An 18,076-nucleotide genomic window follows, 5' to 3' on the forward strand; every position below is an offset into this window, starting at 1 on the left:
TTCAAGCTGAATCACATGAATTTCTGCAAAGAATTTTCTTCACATATAGCGAACTCCTCCTAGGATTTGAGTCGATCGGCCTGAAACTTGGCACATATCATCCTCGAATGACCCTGACATAAAGTCAAAATCAAATCAAAAGAATCTTGCCCCGTTAAAAATTGTGTAAATTATTTTTTAACATAAAATACTATTAACTTGGTATTCCTGTTCCGCCATGCCACTCCGAGGCTCTGTACCAAATTTGGTGAAGATCGGCCAATAGTTGTCGTTATAATCAAGGTATACGCGTTTTGGCCTATAACTCACTGGATATAAACGGGAAATTAGCATTTTCATTTTCATGGCCACAGTAAATGCTATTAACGCAAACCTTGAGATTCATGTTTACCATGGCACTTTGAGGCTCTGTACCAAATTTGGTGAAGATCAGCCCTTAGGGGGCGCTATTATCGAGGTAGATGTGTTTTGGGCTATAACTCAGTGAAATTTCAAAGACCTTGTAGGTCACACTTCATGATATTTCCTGACGTTCTATTGCTCTTTGGGTTCCGCTTTCACATGCTCCAGGGAGGCTTGGACCCTGTCATAACTGCTTGCAGTTCTAGCTTACAGTTATATTCTCCCTCCCATCAAGGAGTCAGTGAGTCTACTCTTTAATGTCTTTATTTAAACAACATACAAAGACAAGCAGTCAGAGTATAAAGAAAAAACACAAACATACTTAAAGTCAGGGGATCACAATTAAATAACAAGTAAGTCAGTTCATTAAGTGGATAGATTGATGGTTTTGATACATTTCTTGTTTTTAGAATATTAAAATTGATAAAATGTAATGCGTGAGTTCATTTTCGAATGTTAGATTAGATTAGTTTGTGGTTGGCAAATTTAGTTAAGTAACAGGATCAAATAATGATGTAGTATTTATTTGTTTTGATGGAAGCGTAAGAAAGACAAATGGGTTTTTACCATTACGTTAACATTTTGAGAAAGTTTTTTTACATGTGCGAATTATAGTTTTTATCGTTTTTTAGAACCCTGTTTCGGGGTTTTAATAGTTAATAGACAGATAGCAACAATTTTGATAATTGATTCAATTGATTCATGTTTCAATGTTTTTTACTTTTTTGAGACCAAACTAAATGATCAATTGAAAAATATTAATTGAGAGATGAATTAATAATGCAAATATATGTTAGTTGCCGATCATGAATGTTAAATACTGTTTTAATCAGAAGGCATGCCATATTCAGTTTCCTCATAATCAGACTGAAAATATTTTCTTGTAGTCTACACATTTTCTATACATCTTGGTTATTAGTAATTAAAAGGCTGTTTTCCTCTCTTAGGTCTCTACTTTTGAGGGTGAGGGCCTGAGGAGGAGGAAGAGAGAATGGGTTATTCCTGACCTCACTGTCGTTGAGAATGACCGAGGACCCTACCCCCTAAAAGTATCTCAAGTAAGAGGAAATAAAGCCCCTCGTACTCGTTGGTACTGAACTGTATTTAATATTTGTTTCTGAAAAAGATGACTCCATCCATGTTGGTTTCTACTGCAGTCATTTAGTTCGGATTATTTTGGGTTGTATTTCATTTTTTTAAATATGTTTATTTACAGTACATTCAAAAATTTAAAAACAGTATAACTCAAATACTTTGCATTGCTTTCTTACTGGAGTAAAAAAATATGGGTCCGTGTACTTTTTTGTTCATTCAATTTTCATTTCATAAACAGGTATTAAAAAACAAAAAACAAATGGTTATTTGATTTTCATTTTAAAATACAACATTTGAAATTGAAATACGAGGCATTTTTTCCTTTTCATGGTCAAAAGGGGATGGGAGAAATTAAAAATATGCTGTGATTTTCATTTTCTATTTCATATAACAAAAATAAAATCATTCGGAAATAGAAATGAAAAAAGGCTTGTTTTTGTTTTGTTTTTTCATATTCAGAGACCGGATGTTGTCATTTCCAAGGCAACAGCGCCAGCATAGCCTACCAGTGTTGCTTTCAGCCCAGACTAAAGTTACTTTGGAAACCTGTACTCTTGATAATGCTTGGGGGGAATTTTATTTAATAATGTCACATTTATTTATTACCCTATCTCCCTGCCTCCCTCTGCCTCTCTGTCTCTACCCGCCGCAGACAACTTCGCCCCAAGAGAGTCGAACCAGCTGAGGAAACCACCGTTAACAATCCCAGCAAACTTTCTGTTGCTGCCGTTAAACTGCTGATCTGGCAGAGAGTCACCGGCAGTTCGGGATCAGATCATGGGGATCAGACCTCTGGTGCTGGGTCTAATATTCTAATATTAGCTGCTGCAGCTAGCTAGCAGCTAGCCACCAGCCTTGTGACCTCGGTCCCCGCGGTCCGCTCCCCGGTGCTGACTGACTCTGGTCCGTCTGCAGAGCTGGCGTTACCCGCTCTAGCTGAGCTGGGAATCTGCCGCGCTCGTGATTTATTCATATTTTATTTTCTTTGCAGATACAGTGATATGCTATGATGCACTGATGCCATGCAGGCTTGATAGCTGCTTTTAGTCGAAGTCTGTAAGATAACCAAACTTCCTTTGAACAGGGCTGGACTGGGACAAAAAATTGGCCCTGGCATTTTTGGCCCAGGCGGCCCACACCCACTGTGATTGGTCAGACACATTCCCTGCAGACAGTCCTCTTAAAATATGCATGCATTCTCTGATATGAGTTGTCTAGTGTTCAGTGTTCATGTGATAGTTTTAGATCCTTCAAGAGGGGACTCAAGACTTATCTGTTGCTCTTAAACTTAAATAATTAATTAATTCTTAGAGTTATGATTTGTATATTTATGGTATTTTTATAATTTTTTATTATTGATATTTGATATTGTATTGTCATTATTGTTATTAGTATTATTTTGCTTAATATTGGCAAAGCAATATTAAATGTTTACTGTTAATTTTAACTATTGTAAGATTCATATTTTGTCGCTTTGGACAAAAGTGTCTGCTAAATACAATAACCATAACTATAACCCTTCCCAAAAGCTACAATAAAGCTGAGAGTAGTATATGCCCTGGAAAGGAGCACCAATCTAAGAGAAGCTAATTAAGCCATTCAAGGAACACTGATGCTTGTATCAACACTGATTTTATAGATCACACAGACTTTTCAGCTACCCAATAGGCTAACCGCTAGCATTTTCAATTTAAGCTTAAACAGTTAGGTTACCTGACAGCCACTAACTTTAATGTTACAGCCAAACTGCTTGTTGTCGTTATGACGTGACGTGAGCATGTCACGTCCCCAGGCAGGGAGAGAGGGTAATAAATAAATGTGACATTATTAAATAAAATTCCAAAGGTTTCCAAAGTAATTTTAGCCTGGGCTGAAAGCAACACTGGTAGGCTATGCTGGCGCTGTTGCCTTGGAAATGACAACATCCGGTCAAACAAGCCTTTTTTCATTTCTATTTCCGAGTGATTTTATTTTTGTTATATGAAATAGAAAATGAAAATCACAGCATATTTTTAATTTCTCCCATCCCCTTTTGACCATGAAAAGGAAAATTGCCTTATTTCAATTTCAAATGTATTTTAAAACGAAAATCAAATAACCATTCGTTTTTTGTTTTTTAAGTCTGTTTATGAAATGAAAATCGAATGAACGAAAAAGTACACAGACCAATATGTTTAACAATATTGTAACTATTGTTGTAGTGAGTGAGAGTGGTATAACTCAGGCCTATCGTGTTTTGTCCAGATCCGTTCTAATGAAGAGAAGACTAAGAAGATCTTCTACAGCATCACTGGTCCAGGAGTTGATCAGCCTCCTGTTGGCCTTTTCACCATGGACAGAATCACTGGTAATCTGTATCTCACACAACCACTGGACAGAGAGAGGGAAGACAGGTACATGGTAAGCATCCTCTCTAATGTTAGTACACATACATTCTTTGTTAAATTTTCAGGATCAGGCCAGGAGTTATCACATATACCCCATTTGCCTTCAGAATTCATTGGTTTTAAATATTAGTTTTCAGCACGAAATGCATTTTTATTTAACATTTATGTGCTCATCATACATGAGGGTAACAGGCTCATGCATGTGAATTCATATACGTAATTCTCTAACCAAATTTTTTGCATAACTCAGTCATATTTAAATTTTCCTCAGATTATTGAACGTTAAGATGCCAGGATTATTGTTAACCCTCTGAGGACAAAAGACGCACTGGCGAGACCACGCGATGTTTGACAACATTCCTACTAAAAATCTTATGTTAGACGTTTATTTACTATTTTATTCATATATTGCTCTACTTTTGTGAACCCAAGACTTTTGTAAACTCATTTCAAGCACCAAAACAATTAAGTGTAGTTATGTTTTCACAAGAGATTTGAGAAGTTTTTCCGCTTTAAAGCCAAATTATCTCTTAATACATTGCTCTCTTTCTCTCATTGCAATTTTGGGATCAGTTTATTTGCAAATACCCTTAAAAGGAGAATTCAAGAAGATATCTAAAAATGCCCTTAGACCTCAGCGGGTTAAATTATGTACATAAAAGTGTCTGGCTCTCAGAAACATGTAAGACTCTATGTAAGTTCAAAGGCTCTCACTCTAAGTTCAACTGAGAACATGGTGACACACATTCACGCTTTGGTCAATAACCGGATTACGTGAATCAGTATCTATCTTTCTGTATGTCAGTATGTATCTTTTCTGTCTGTCTGTGAGCACTGTAATTTCCATTTTTATGGATGAAATAAACTTGACTTTGACTTTGTATGATCCATGCCCAATCAACTCCAGGGAGTATTCTTGCATGTACAGTATTAAAATACAAATGTGTTTGTCATATGCAGTTTCAAGTACATGCTGTTGCAGAAGGTTCAGGAAATGCTGAGGACCCTATAGATGTTATAGTGAAAGTAATTGACCAGAATGACAACAAACCTACTTTCGCTCAAAACACCTTTCTGGGAGAAGTTCCTGAGGCCTCACCAACAGGTACTGTTAGTGGATCTCATTTAATCCTGAAAAAGATGTATGTCAGTGTCCAACAGTATGTTTTCCTTTTTACAAGACAAAAAAGCAGGATAGGACTTTTACTGTTTGACCTTTTACTTTGATATAGTAAAATATAATATTGTGTCGAGAAAGATACCATTTAAAAAACATTAGTGTGCTGCCACTGAAGTGAGCACACATATTAAGCTAAATCTGATGGCAGAAACAACTTTTGAGACTTTGTCATCCTGGTCATTACTCTTATCTGGTAGTTGTCTAAATCTACCTTTGTTTTCTGTTTGCGCAATGCATTAAAGTAGTTAGCCTTAGGTAGTAATCATAGATTTTACATTACTTTTAACATCTAAGGGTTATTTTAGTCCACTCTATGGGGTATGACAAAACTACAAAATGATTTAACTGACACCCTAACCCTACACATACCATGATCACCAGATGCATTGTTAGGTTGGAATGAAAACCAACATAATGTTAGCCCTGTATGGCCCAGCTTTATTTTGTAAATCCCCTCTCTTATGGAGTGCTCTGAATACTTTGAGAAGTCTGTACTTAGTTTTCACTTCTGACTTCCATCTCTCCAGATTTAGAGGTGATTAAGGTTGAGGCCACAGATATTGACCAGCCAAATACTGCCAACTCAGATATCCGCTACCGTCTTATCAGCCAGGAGCCACAGTTGCCCAGTGACTTCCTGTTTGTCATCAACCCAGTCACGGGAGTCATCAGAGTCAATGCCAGTGGGCTAGACAGAGAGGTGAGACTTCTAAAACAAATTGCACTTGTCTTTGCATGCTTTCACCCTATTGAAATGAAAAAGATGGAAAGTCTCAGAGATATTAGCAGACGTAGTAACATTGCTCGTGAAGCCACGTCTGTAAAATTATTTGAATGAAATGTTGTTTTTTTGGGCAACTGGCTGATTGTATATGGCCCAATTTACAGTATGTTGGTCCCTGTGTTGTTTCAGCGTGTTACAGTACAGTGAATGAAAAAAAAAGAACTGATTATTATTCAGTCCTATTATAATAACAGCAACCAAATTAAATTGTATAACATGTATTAATAGGTTCCATTAGGTGTATGAAGTGAATATGAAATTTGTAAAGGTTTAAAAAAAAAATCTGTAAATTAAGCATGTGATCTGTTTTCACTCCACCCATTAAAGGTGCAATATGTAATATTGTATGTTATACTGGCAGCTAGTGGTTAAAATAGTTACTGCACTACCAATTCAAAATACTGGAGAGTCGTTTCCCCCGCCCCCTCCTGCCCAGACTCGAAGTTCACGGGGGTTGCCAGGCTGAGACCGCAGCATTCACAACAATGTAGCTAGACGCTTGTCTCACATAGCCAGACGTTACTCCACAACACAGCGGAGTAGCTAACGTTAGATGCTAGTGTCACATAGCCAGACATTACTCCACAGCACAGCAGCTAACGTTAGATGCTAGTCTCACATAGCCAGACATTACTCCACAGCACAGCAGCTAACGTTAGATGCTAGTCTCACAGCACAGCGGAGTAGCTAACGTTAGATGCTGGCTATATTGACAGTCATAAAAGCCTGTGCTCACGCGGACGGAGCTCTATAACCAACTGACAGACACACTTTTTCGGCTTAAAATTACAGTATGAACCGCTAAAAACACAACAACCTCACTGTCCTCTCCACACGCCTGTCAGGCACACTTCCTCGGCTTAGAATTACAATACGAAACGCTAAAAATACCACTACCTTGCCGACACACTTCATTGGCTTAGAATTACGGCAACAATCGCTAAACACACTGCAAACTCACAGTCCTTTCTTTCCGATTTACAGCCCCCCTCTCGTGGCTTAAAATAACTCACCGTTGTCGGCTCCGGCCGCTGAAGAGGCTACACGCTGTAAACAGCCATGACAACAGTTAGCAGGGTTAGCATGGCGGCGTTAGCGAGGACCAGTCGGGATCACTTTACTGGCTATGTCTCAATTGTTTTTGCGAGTAACCAACTCGGGTACTCTAGCTATATAATTCAATGTGAGTACACAAATGTTGAAATGACAAAAAATGCCCGTCCCTAGTAGCTGTGATAAATTAGCATGAAGCTAATGCTTACCTGTTCAGGAGAAAATAAGCCAACTCTGCGTCCTTTTGGGCTCTAAGCTGTCTCCATCTTTCAAATACATCTCCAATATTTACCAGGGGGTTGTTACGTCTCTGGTCACGCAACTGTTAGAAACATGCTGTTTTCTTTTTTTATGTCAAGTAGAATCTATCTCCGTTGATCCTGTTCGTTTGTTTGCTGCTTTCATGGCTGTACTACCGTTACGGCTGTAGCGCGCTGGGTTTACGTTTTTACAGGTATATCTGGCAACCTGGCCTGCCTGTCAAACTGGGCCGTTGATAACAACACACAGATCAAAACATAAACATAAATTCCGTCACGGAATGTAAATTTCAAAAAGAAAAAATACTGAAATTAGCATTGTTGTCAGAAAAGATAGTATTTCAGTGTAACATGTTTCCTTAATATCTGATGAGGCATTGGTGTCATTTTTGGATTTATTACAGTATAAATATTACATATTGGACCTTTTAAAGAATCACAATAAAAAATTATTAAAATCCAATCGATACCTAACCTTTTCACTGAGCTGTTCCACCGCAAATGACCACAACATGTTTAAGCCTTCCAGTTGGCAAGTTTAACTTCTTGTGTGTCTTCTCTAACAGAAATACCCCACGTATACTCTGGTGGTACAAGCAGCAGACATGGCGGGAGAAGGATTGACTGGAGAAGCAAAAGTAATCCTAACTGTCACAGAAAGCAACGACAATGCTCCGGCCTCTACTCAGCCATCGGTAAGTACAACATACTTTTGACTGGAAATTCACAATTGGCTAAACATTCTCTAGAAGAGAAGTTCTCCAATCATAGCTTAGCAACCACAACGAGGCACAGCAGATCTATCACTAACCTTTCTATGATTGGTCATCTGCTCCAGGTAGGCAGGACTGGATTTTTTTCTTCAGCTACTGCAGTGTAAACATTGTCGCAACAAAGTGCTGCTTCGTTCCATTACAATCTAATGTTAGCCTACTACAAACTATGAATTAGCTGCATGCTAATGCCAGATATGTGGCCAATGCTGGACATTTCTCCCCAATTCCGGGTCACATTACGGCTGGGACATGTCCGGTTGTGTAGTATTTGTTTACGAAGCCTATTATTTATGATTTTTCCCGGTACAAAGTCCTGCGGAGATCAGTGTTGCCAACTCTTTTCCAATTAAAGTAGCTAGCACTAGCTCCAAAAAGTCGCTAAAAGTAGCTAGATGACGTCATACGCTCATTTGCATATTTGTGACGCCATTACGCAATAATTTGCATAAAATTTAGTGGTTCTGTCAGCAAGGTACATAAAAAGAAATAGAAATCTTTAGCCAAATAATCCCAAACTCACTACTGGAATTTATATTAAATAATAATTATTACTTAGGTAGCCTATATTTGAAGTAAAAAAAAAGGAATTCTAAAAAGGGAGGGAGAAAAATCGATAAAGAATTCCCAAAAAAGATTGGCTTGCCCAGGGCCAGGCCAGCTCAGCGGTGTCTTTCTCCTTATTACATTACATGCCTTTTGGCTGATGCTTTTAGCCAAAGCGACTTACAATTGCTATACATGCTATATACCACAGGTTGCATGCCTCTGGAGCAACTATGGGTTGCTCAGGGACACATTGGTTGATGTATCGCAATGGGAATTGAATCCACTCATATCTACTGGGCCTTCACCACCCAATTTCTCTCGTCCCGCTGTCTCTCATCTCCGCCGCAGGCAGCCCGGCCGTCGCGCCCTGTCCCCCCTCCCCTTCTAACTCCCCGTGCAGTGCTGCTGCACATGAGGAGAGAGCAGGAGGGGGGGCAGCCTGCTCCTCAGTCACAGAACAGAAGAGAGAGGTGACTGTTTTGGCGGCCACAAGAGAGAAAGACCTCACATGTTCGCCGGACAATACTGGCGTCTTTTCTACAGAAAGTCGCTGTCTTTTCTACAGGAAGTCGCCAGATTTGTCGCTAGTCGCTTTTGTGAAAAGAAAGTCGCTAAGGGGGTCTGAAAAGTTGCTAAATCTCCGCTTAGTTGGCAACACTGGCGGAGATTCCAGAGAACACGCTGGCCAATCAGAACAGACTGGGCTTTCTTGGGAGGGGGGTTTACAGAGACAGGAGCTCCAGCAGAGCGTCTCATACAGAGGGTGAATACAGGTCCAGCAGCCCAACCCGTTCTCATTCCGAACTCGTAAAATAAGTACGTTTGGGCAATGTCCTTCAGCGCCTGATGATACGAAAAAGGCTTTTGAGGCGTCCTTTCCCGGTTGTTTTTCTCCTAAACCCAACCTCTGCGATTCCGTTATTGTCGCGCTTCACCCGCGGCCGTTTCCCAGCTTATGTGGCGTCCTCCCCCGCTTGCTGGAGTCGCTTTAAGGGACGGCAATAGTGGCGACCAAGCACGTTTACATGAGACGCTAAAGGAGACTTTTAATGTCAATAAGAACGAGAAAGGCTCCTGAACGAACGTCCTTATTTTACGAGTTGGGTGTGAGAATGTGTTGAGCAGCCAGGGGCATTAGGAAACAGATAAAGTGTTTTATTAAGCTTTAAAGCATGTAAACATGTTCTAGTGCAAACACAAAAATACAATTATGAACTTGAAAATGCTATACAATAGTTCCCCTTTAAAGGTGCAATATGTATTTATTTACTGTATTAAATCCAAAAATGACCACAATCAACATATATTAAGGAAACATGCTAAGCTGGAATACTATGTTTTCTGACAACAATGCTTAAACGTACAATATGTAACTTTCTGCCGCTTGGGGTCTCTCAACCAAAACAATGGACGGTAAAACTGGACTTTTGATGACATTGTGAAGTTGCGTGGAATTATGGGAGTTTTTAGTGTTAAACACCTTCGCTGCCGGTTAGAATGCATCAGTTCACGGACGAGTTTACCCATTCAAGTTTATTCACGTTACGTTTATTCATGTTATTCTAATAAAATAGCTGCAGTTTCCCCAACATAATTACGTTTTTCTTGATTAGATTTTTATTTGTAGCTGACCAGTTAGCTAGTGAGTCAGCAAGCTAACAGTAGCCAGCAGCTAAAACACAAAATATTTCACATATCAATGTCACCTTTTGGATGGTTTCAACACCGAGGCAGACGGGGTTTGTTGTAACGCTAGCAAGCTACTCAACGAGGCTGAGAGATGGGTGTGGGTGGGGATTGCCGGGGAAATCTCCGCGATAGCGAGCCAGGACGTTCGGTGCCTGTTGTGCAGCAGCATAACATCTCCCAGCTGCCCGGAATTATCTCCCCTTCACTTTTCAGTAATCTTAACTTTTCGTTTTAGTGCTTAACCCACCTTTTGTCGGGTTAATTTAGCTAACCGTAAAGACAGCTAAACGCGAAGGGGGGAGAAATTCGGCAGGGAGGAGATTTTCGGCACATACACCGGTAGCGCTACGGAGATGTAGCTAGCTACCGCTATGGATGGCCGCTGTTGTGACTCGGTGCTGGGTCTGATATGGTCTGTTTCCCGACGTTTAATTAAACTGCCGTTAGCGTCGTAAGCACCAGGCACTGGAGATAAGTTCTGGCCGGGGGTTGCTCTAATGGAAGTAGCTGGCTGATAGCTGACTGGGGGCTAATGGTAACTAGCTAGCTATATGTCCTGGGGCTGTTGTCAGCTGTCATCCCGACTGAGTCTCTCTGCGCCGGGGGAGTGAGGCAGACCGGGGGTGCTACTTTGGCTAAATTGGCATTAGATTAATCGTCTATCTATACAGCTAACGTTAACGTTACTAGTGAAGTTATTCGTGGGTTAGCTCAGTCCTGTTAGCTGTGGTCGAAACAGTCATACTAAAAATAACTATTAGCGTGTTGAACGATGTTGTTACCTCATAATGTTACCCACAAAGCTTTAGCATCAACGTTAGCACATTGTAGTAACGTCAAGCCGGTATCGATATTGAACTTTCAAAATAGATAAGGTCTCTGTTGTATTACTGTGATAAAAAAGTGGGATGTAATTAATCACAAAATGATGCTGTATGGCAAAAAAAAAGGCAGTATTACGGTTACAAGTATTTTTTTTCTGTGACATTGTATGATTTACAATTACTCCTGAACGTATCATCTTGGTGCCAGTGTTCTGACGGAAGTTTGAGTAACTGGAGGGTGAAAGGGTATATGACGCCACTGACGGGCGACTAAAGGAAACGTGCCGTGTCTGAAAATAAAATAACAGATTTCTCTGGGTTTGACATTTGGTGGAAACATTTAGGATAGTGTAAGAACACAACTCATAAAAATATATAACATAGGTATGGTCATTTTTAGACATTTTAAAGCAGAAATGTTACATATTGTACCTTTAAAGGAACATGCCAACTTATTGGGAATTTAGCTTATTCATCGTAACCCCCAGAGTAAGACAAGTGGATACATACCCTTCTCATCTCCGTGCGTGCTGTAACGCGGTCTGACGGCTCCAGCATTAGCTTAGCCTAGCACAGATCCTGCAGGTAACTGGTTCCAACTAGCCTACTGCTCCGAATTGTGACAAAAGTGACAAAATAACGCCAACATGTTCCTATTTACATGTTGTGATTTGTATAGTGTTTGTTTGTTGTGTTTACGGTTAGAAGACGGCTGTGTCTCATGTTATGTTGTTTTTTTGTACACGCTGTGACTCTACAAATCATGTAAATGGGAACATGTTGGCGTTATTTTGTCACTTATTCGGAGCAGTAGGATTACTGGAACCATTCACCTGCATGTTCTGTGCTGGCCTGCTGCTGCTGGAGCCATCAGACAGCCTTACAGCACGCACAGAGATGAGAAGGGTATGTATGGACTTGTCTAACTCTGGGGGTTACGGTGAATAAGCTAAATTCCCAATAAGTCGGCGTGTTCCTTTAAGCCAGTATTTTCTCCTTTGAAATTTGTGTTATGGCCTGTGTGTTGGTATCAACTGCCCGTTTTGACAGCCAGGCCGGGTTGCCAGATAAACCTGTAAATACACAAACCCAGCGTGCTACAGCTGTAGTACAGCGATGGAAGCAGCCAACAAACTAACCGGATCAACGGAGATAGATAAAGTAAACCTTGGCGTGTTTCTAACAGTTGCGTGACCAGAGACGTAACAAACCCCAGGTCAATATTGGAGATATATTTGAAAGATGGAGACAGGTTAGAGCCCTTCAATTCAATTCAATTTTATTTATAGTATCAAATCATAACAAGAGTTATCTCGAGACACTTTACAGATAGAGTAGGTCTAGACCACACTCTATAATTTACAAAGCCCCAACAATTCCAACAATTACAGTAATTCCCTCAAGAGCAAGCAGTGCGACAGTGGCGAGGAAAAACTCCCTCTTGGGAAGAAACCTCGGACAGACCCAGGCTCTTGGTAGGCGGTGTCTGACGGGCCGGTTGGGGGTGTGATGAACAGTGGCGATAATAGTCACATTAATAGTGGAACAGTGACTGGATGTAGCGGGGAGCTGCAGGGTTCAGCAGGAAGCAGCAGGGTTCAGCAGGAAGCAGCATGACATTGCAGGGCACCGCTGAGCTCGGCAGGGAGTGCAGCAGGACCACGGCGACAGCTGGAACCAGGATCTTGGTGCCAACGTTCTCCAAGGAAATACGCTGGGGGAAAAAAAACATAAGGACTCCGGGGAGTAAACTTCCCAGAAGCTAGGATTAGTAACAAGCGTTTCTGGGACTGGATACACACAAATAGTAATAGTAAAAGTAAATAGTAAATAGAAAATAGAAAGGGAGAGGGGAGAGCAGCTCAGTGTGTCAGAGGAAGGAAGTCCCCCGGCAGTCTAGAACTATAACAGCGTAACTAAGAGAGACAGGTCATAAGGAGAGGTAGCTTTTTCGGGCTTAGAACTGTCCCCCTGCCGGATCGGGCTTGGCTGGCCTGTCTCCCTCTACTTTGTTATGTATTATTAATCTAACAACAGGTTAAGTACAGGCTACACCGACCAAGTGTGGGCTTCTATTTCTGGTCTTTTAATCAATACAAAAATAGAAAAGAACATTTACTTTTAAGATCTTTTTTACAATATTACTGCAAATAGGTTTTTTATGTTTTTTATTTGAAATTGCCAAGAGGGGACTTGCATCCTTAAGCAATGTCTGCATATTAAAGAGGGCACCTCCAAACTGTCTGTACCCACATTTACTCTCACTCTTCTTCTCTTTGTGTGTGATGTTTGTTTGAAAAACTAAAAAACTAAAGGTCCACTGTGGTATCCAAAAACACATGAAGTAAATTGAAATTTGTGTCAGAACAACAAAAATTATGAGTTGTGTTCATCAAAAATCATGATAGCCAAATGACATTACTTTATAAGTGATAAATAACAGTGTAAAAGGCATAACAATGGTGCAGCTGCTCCAAGCCGAGTTAATTTTTACTCCTTATTTACTGTGCATTAGTGGAATACATTGTTGTAAAAAATCTTCATTTTAAGAAGTCCTGAATTCAAAATGTTACCGATTGGTACAGACGTTTTTATCAGCACAATGCACTTACAATATCAAAAGTAAGAGTAGGCTACTCATTATTCAGAATAGCTCCTTTCAAAGTGTTATATTTTATAAAATATAATAGAATGTGTGTTTTTATCACAATGCATCAATGAACATTTTAATGCTATGTTCATCAATGGGGAGCCAGTTTTATATACTTTGTATGCTACTGAGTAGATTAAAGCACTGCATCATGTCATTCAAGCATATCATTTGTTTTGTTTTTCATGTAAAAAGTAAATAAGTGTCAAATACATATAGTGGAGTAAACATCCAATATTTACTTGTTACATGTAGTAGAGTAAAATAATATGTAGCAAAAAGTGGAAAAACTCAAGTAAAGTACAAGTTCTTCAAAACTGCACTTTAGTACAGTACAGTAGCTACTTGAGTAAATGTACTAAGTTACTTTCCACTCATGATTCTGACAAATTGTGGCAGATTTGTTAAGTAATTTTGCCAACAGGTGCCTCTGTATACTAATATACATGGATATATACTGTAGATAATGAGTTTGGGTGTAGTGTATGACTTGGGTTGTTTGTAGGTGTCATTCATTCACAGGTGAACGGCATGTCCTTTGTATGGGCTAAACACACACACACACACACACACACACACACACACACACACACACACACACAAACAAAATCTCTTTGCATTAATCTTGTTTAGTTTTTTAGCCTGGATGAATAAAGGACCTCAGTCTTTCTGTAAGACATAACAGTTTGTCAGTTAACAGTTACTACTACATAACCAATCCTGAGAGAATGTCTTTCTGCTTTTCAAAGCATTTTTACAGAAGTAACATGATCAGATATGGATTGTCATTGTAATGTCCCTGATTCAGCTTTTTAGGCCAATAAGAGTCCAGTTTCTAGTGGCTGTTGCACTGTAACTGTAATTAAATGTGCATGTTCTTTAAGAGTGCAACTGATCAACAGGTGCCCATTCTCGAATTTCCCAAGTCGGGTGAGGGGCTGAGGAGGAGGAAGAGAGAATGGGTTATCCCTGCCCTCTCTGTCGTTGAGAATGACAGAGGACCCTACCCCCTAAAAGTATCTCAGGTAAGAGGAAATAAAGCCCCTCGTACTCATTGGTACTGAACTGTATTTAATATTTGTTTCTGAAAAAGATGTCTCCATGTTGGTTTCTACTACAGTCATTGAGCTTGTATTTTTTTTATTGCTAAACAACTGGAGCCACGTGTAAAACTCTAACTACAGTCTGGAAAGCAGCAGTTCATGTGAACCAATCTCTAGTTCCTTTTTCATTGCTTGAACACAGTTTTCAAAACTCTACACACTTAATCCCATGACTTTAACCACAACCTGCCCAACACTGTCGATCTACAGCACTGTTCAAATGCTAACACACTGCTGTCAAAACTGTTAACCAAACTCTTAAAACAGAATGGACTTCAGTCTGGTGCATTTCAAACACTGCTGAATGGTCTCTTGTTTCAGACTTGTTAGTGAACACATAGTGTATATACAGTATATAGGGAAAGCTCATAAAGCTTTATTTGGAATTAAAGAAACACCAAATAAGACTGAAACAGTTACACATTGTACCGTTTCAGAGAAACAGTGAACAGGTAAAAGAGCAAAGATACCAATATGTCCAGGTAAGATGTCTGAGGTTACATACACAATTATAAAAAATGTGAAAAACACTTCCTTTAGTATAGTAAAACTGTGGACTTACTGTTTTTCACAAAGTAATGGAAGTGGAAGCAATGGAAACACCACAGTCATTAGTATTTTTAGATGATGCAGGTGCATGGCAAGAGAGAACATCCAATGTTCTTTGTTATTACGTACCTTCAGTTTTAAAAAATGTTTCCAATCATTACATAAACTACTACAAGCAAAATAAAATGATATATCTATTGAAGCAAACTGCTGATTTTCATTCCTTTTTATTTCCTACAAAAACTGTATGTTATAAAAATGTTCATATGAAATAATTTCACTCTTTTCTTTAAAGAAGCTATTGATTAATGTGAAGTCACTTAAATTATTCAAACTGTAAAGATGAAAAGTTTGTATTTTCTGTATTGGTGTTTGATACTAGTGTTTTTACTCTGTGTGTTCTGAGTGACAGTGTGTGTTATCTAGATGAGGATTGTTCTGAGTGTTTGGCTGCACTGAGTCTGTTTTGAGACGTCTGTGAAGAGATGTGTTGCTGTGAATAAGTTTTGCAGGTGATGTCAACTGTTTAGTTCAGGTGACTGTTGGTAATGCATACTGTAGTTAGAGTTTTGCAGATGTGGCTTCAGTTGTGACCACTGTCATTTAGCGATCGAAAAAAACTATTATTTTGGGTTGGATTTAATTTTTAATTTTTTTTCTTATTATTTACAGTACATTCAAATAGAGCTTTCACTTTTCTTTTCTGCATCTATCCCAACTCCTAAATGAAACCATGGTTACACTTATTTAATTGTTAACTTGTGATAAAAAGTTAATTTCCTTGTTTTCTTGGTCTTACTAAGTTGCTTTTTTAATGACAAGTGTTGTCATCCTGTCATCAGGAGAAATCTAAATGTTTTCCATTGAGATAATGAAAGAGCATAGTTGTTCTCAACATGGCTGATATGACTAACAGAACTGTTATCCAGAGAGATCACAAAAATAATTGACTTGTGATCTTGATAACAGCATGTAGAATATTGTAACCAGGCCACTCCTGGTTTCTGTACCTCAAAAATGTAAAAACAGTACAACTCAAATACTTTGGCATTGCATTCTTACTGTAGTAAAACATGTTTAACAATATTGTAACTATTGTTGTAGTGAGTGAGAGTGGTATAACTCAGGCATGTGGTGTTTTGTCCAGATCCGTTCTAATGAAGATAAGACTAAGAAGATCTTCTACAGCATCACTGGTCCAGGAGCTGATCAGCCTCCTGTTGGCCTTTTCACCATGGACAGAAACACTGGTAATCTGTATGTCACACAACCACTGGACAGAGAGATTAAAGACAGCTACATGGTAAGCATCCTCTCTGATGTTAGTGCTACACTTGTGCTTTTGTTAAATTTTCAGGATGACGCCGGGAGTCATCCTAACACTCTTTGTACTCCATTTGCCTTCAGAATTCATTAGTTTTAAATATTATTTTCCAGCCCGTCTTTAAAGCTATACTTTACCCAAAATGTATACTCTTGGTACCAAGCATTCACCCTGTTGGTACTTTGCTCCTTCAGAAAACATGGTTAACTTTAATTCAATGAAAAAAAAATTCAAAAATGTAATATTCACGCCTAAAAAGCTCTGTGTGTTACACAAACTTGCCAAAAAAACATTTGCTAAAATATGGCTAAATGCATTTTTGTGTCACATTTTTGTACTCATCATACATAGAATAGAATAGAATACGTGTTATTGTCTTTGGACAGCAGCTGTCCAACGAAATGTTTCTGCAGCTCACCCTCAGTGATACACAAATAAAATGACAAGTACCCTTTTAAGTTGCAAAAGACAATAAAAAAAAAACAATAAATATAATAAATACAGTAATAAAAAAGTCAGATATTGCACATTTGTATTCGCAGAAAGACTGCTATTGCACCATTATTTGTTAGTTTTCAGTTCATTTATGGCACATGGGTAGAAACTGTTCATAAGTCTGGATGTTCGGGCCTTCATGGACATGTATCCCTTCCCAGAGGGCAGCAGGGTGAAAAGGTGATTGGCTGGGTGGAGGAGTTCTGTGTGATGCTTTTGGCCATGAGGCATGAGGGTAACAGGCTCATGCATGTGAATTCATATAATTCTATAACTAAAGTTCTTGCAAAACTCTGACATATTTAAATTTTTCTCAGTTTATTAAACGTTCAGATGCCAGGATCATTGTTTAATGACATAAAAATATCTGGCTCTCAGAAAAAAGTTCAAAGGCTCTCACTCTAAGACAGATAACATGGTGACACACATTCACGTTTTGGTCAATAACAGGATTACTTGAATCAGTATGTATCTTTTTGTATGATCCATGCCCAATCATCTCCATGGAGTATTCTTGCAGGTACAGTATTATAATGCAAATGTGTTTGTCATTTGCAGTTTCAAGCACATGTTCTTGCAGAAGGTTCAGGAAATGCTGAGGCCCCTATGGAGATTATAGTGAAAGTAATTGACCAGAACGACAACAAACCGATTTTCAATCAATCCACCTTTCTGGGAGAAGTTCCTGAGGCCTCACCAACAGGTACTGTTAGTGGATCTCATTTAATCCTGAAAAAGATGTATGTCAGAGTTCAACAGTATGTTTCCATTTTACAAGACAACACAGCAGGATAGGACTTTTACTGTTTGACCTTTTACTTTGATATAGTAAAATCCAAGACCTGCTCCAGCACATTGGGGGAAATACTACTCAGTGGATGTGCTAGTGCTGAATGGGACTTTTTTTATGTTACCTAGTCTGGCACTGCCAGACCTTCCTCCACAGCGCTGCGGAGGAT

General features: G+C 39.2%; 1 protein-coding gene across 1 annotated transcript in view; it reads left to right on the forward strand.

Annotated features, from left to right (window-relative positions):
• Window positions 1–217: 217 nt before the first annotated feature.
• LOC114552230 (B-cadherin) overlaps window positions 218–18,076 on the forward strand; it is a 56,865-nt gene continuing 39,006 nt past the window's right edge. The window contains exons 1-9 of the mRNA XM_028572880.1: window positions 218–235; window positions 1,350–1,460; window positions 3,742–3,897; window positions 4,845–4,989; window positions 5,592–5,764; window positions 7,728–7,856; window positions 14,549–14,671; window positions 16,446–16,601; window positions 17,676–17,820. Of these exons, the coding sequence (XP_028428681.1) occupies window positions 218–235; window positions 1,350–1,460; window positions 3,742–3,897; window positions 4,845–4,989; window positions 5,592–5,764; window positions 7,728–7,856; window positions 14,549–14,671; window positions 16,446–16,601; window positions 17,676–17,820 (1,156 nt within the window). The remainder of the gene's footprint in view (window positions 236–1,349; window positions 1,461–3,741; window positions 3,898–4,844; window positions 4,990–5,591; window positions 5,765–7,727; window positions 7,857–14,548; window positions 14,672–16,445; window positions 16,602–17,675; window positions 17,821–18,076) is intronic.

Source organism: Perca flavescens, chromosome 3, assembly GCF_004354835.1.
Source record: "Perca flavescens isolate YP-PL-M2 chromosome 3, PFLA_1.0, whole genome shotgun sequence".
NCBI lineage: Eukaryota > Metazoa > Chordata > Actinopteri > Perciformes > Percidae > Perca > Perca flavescens.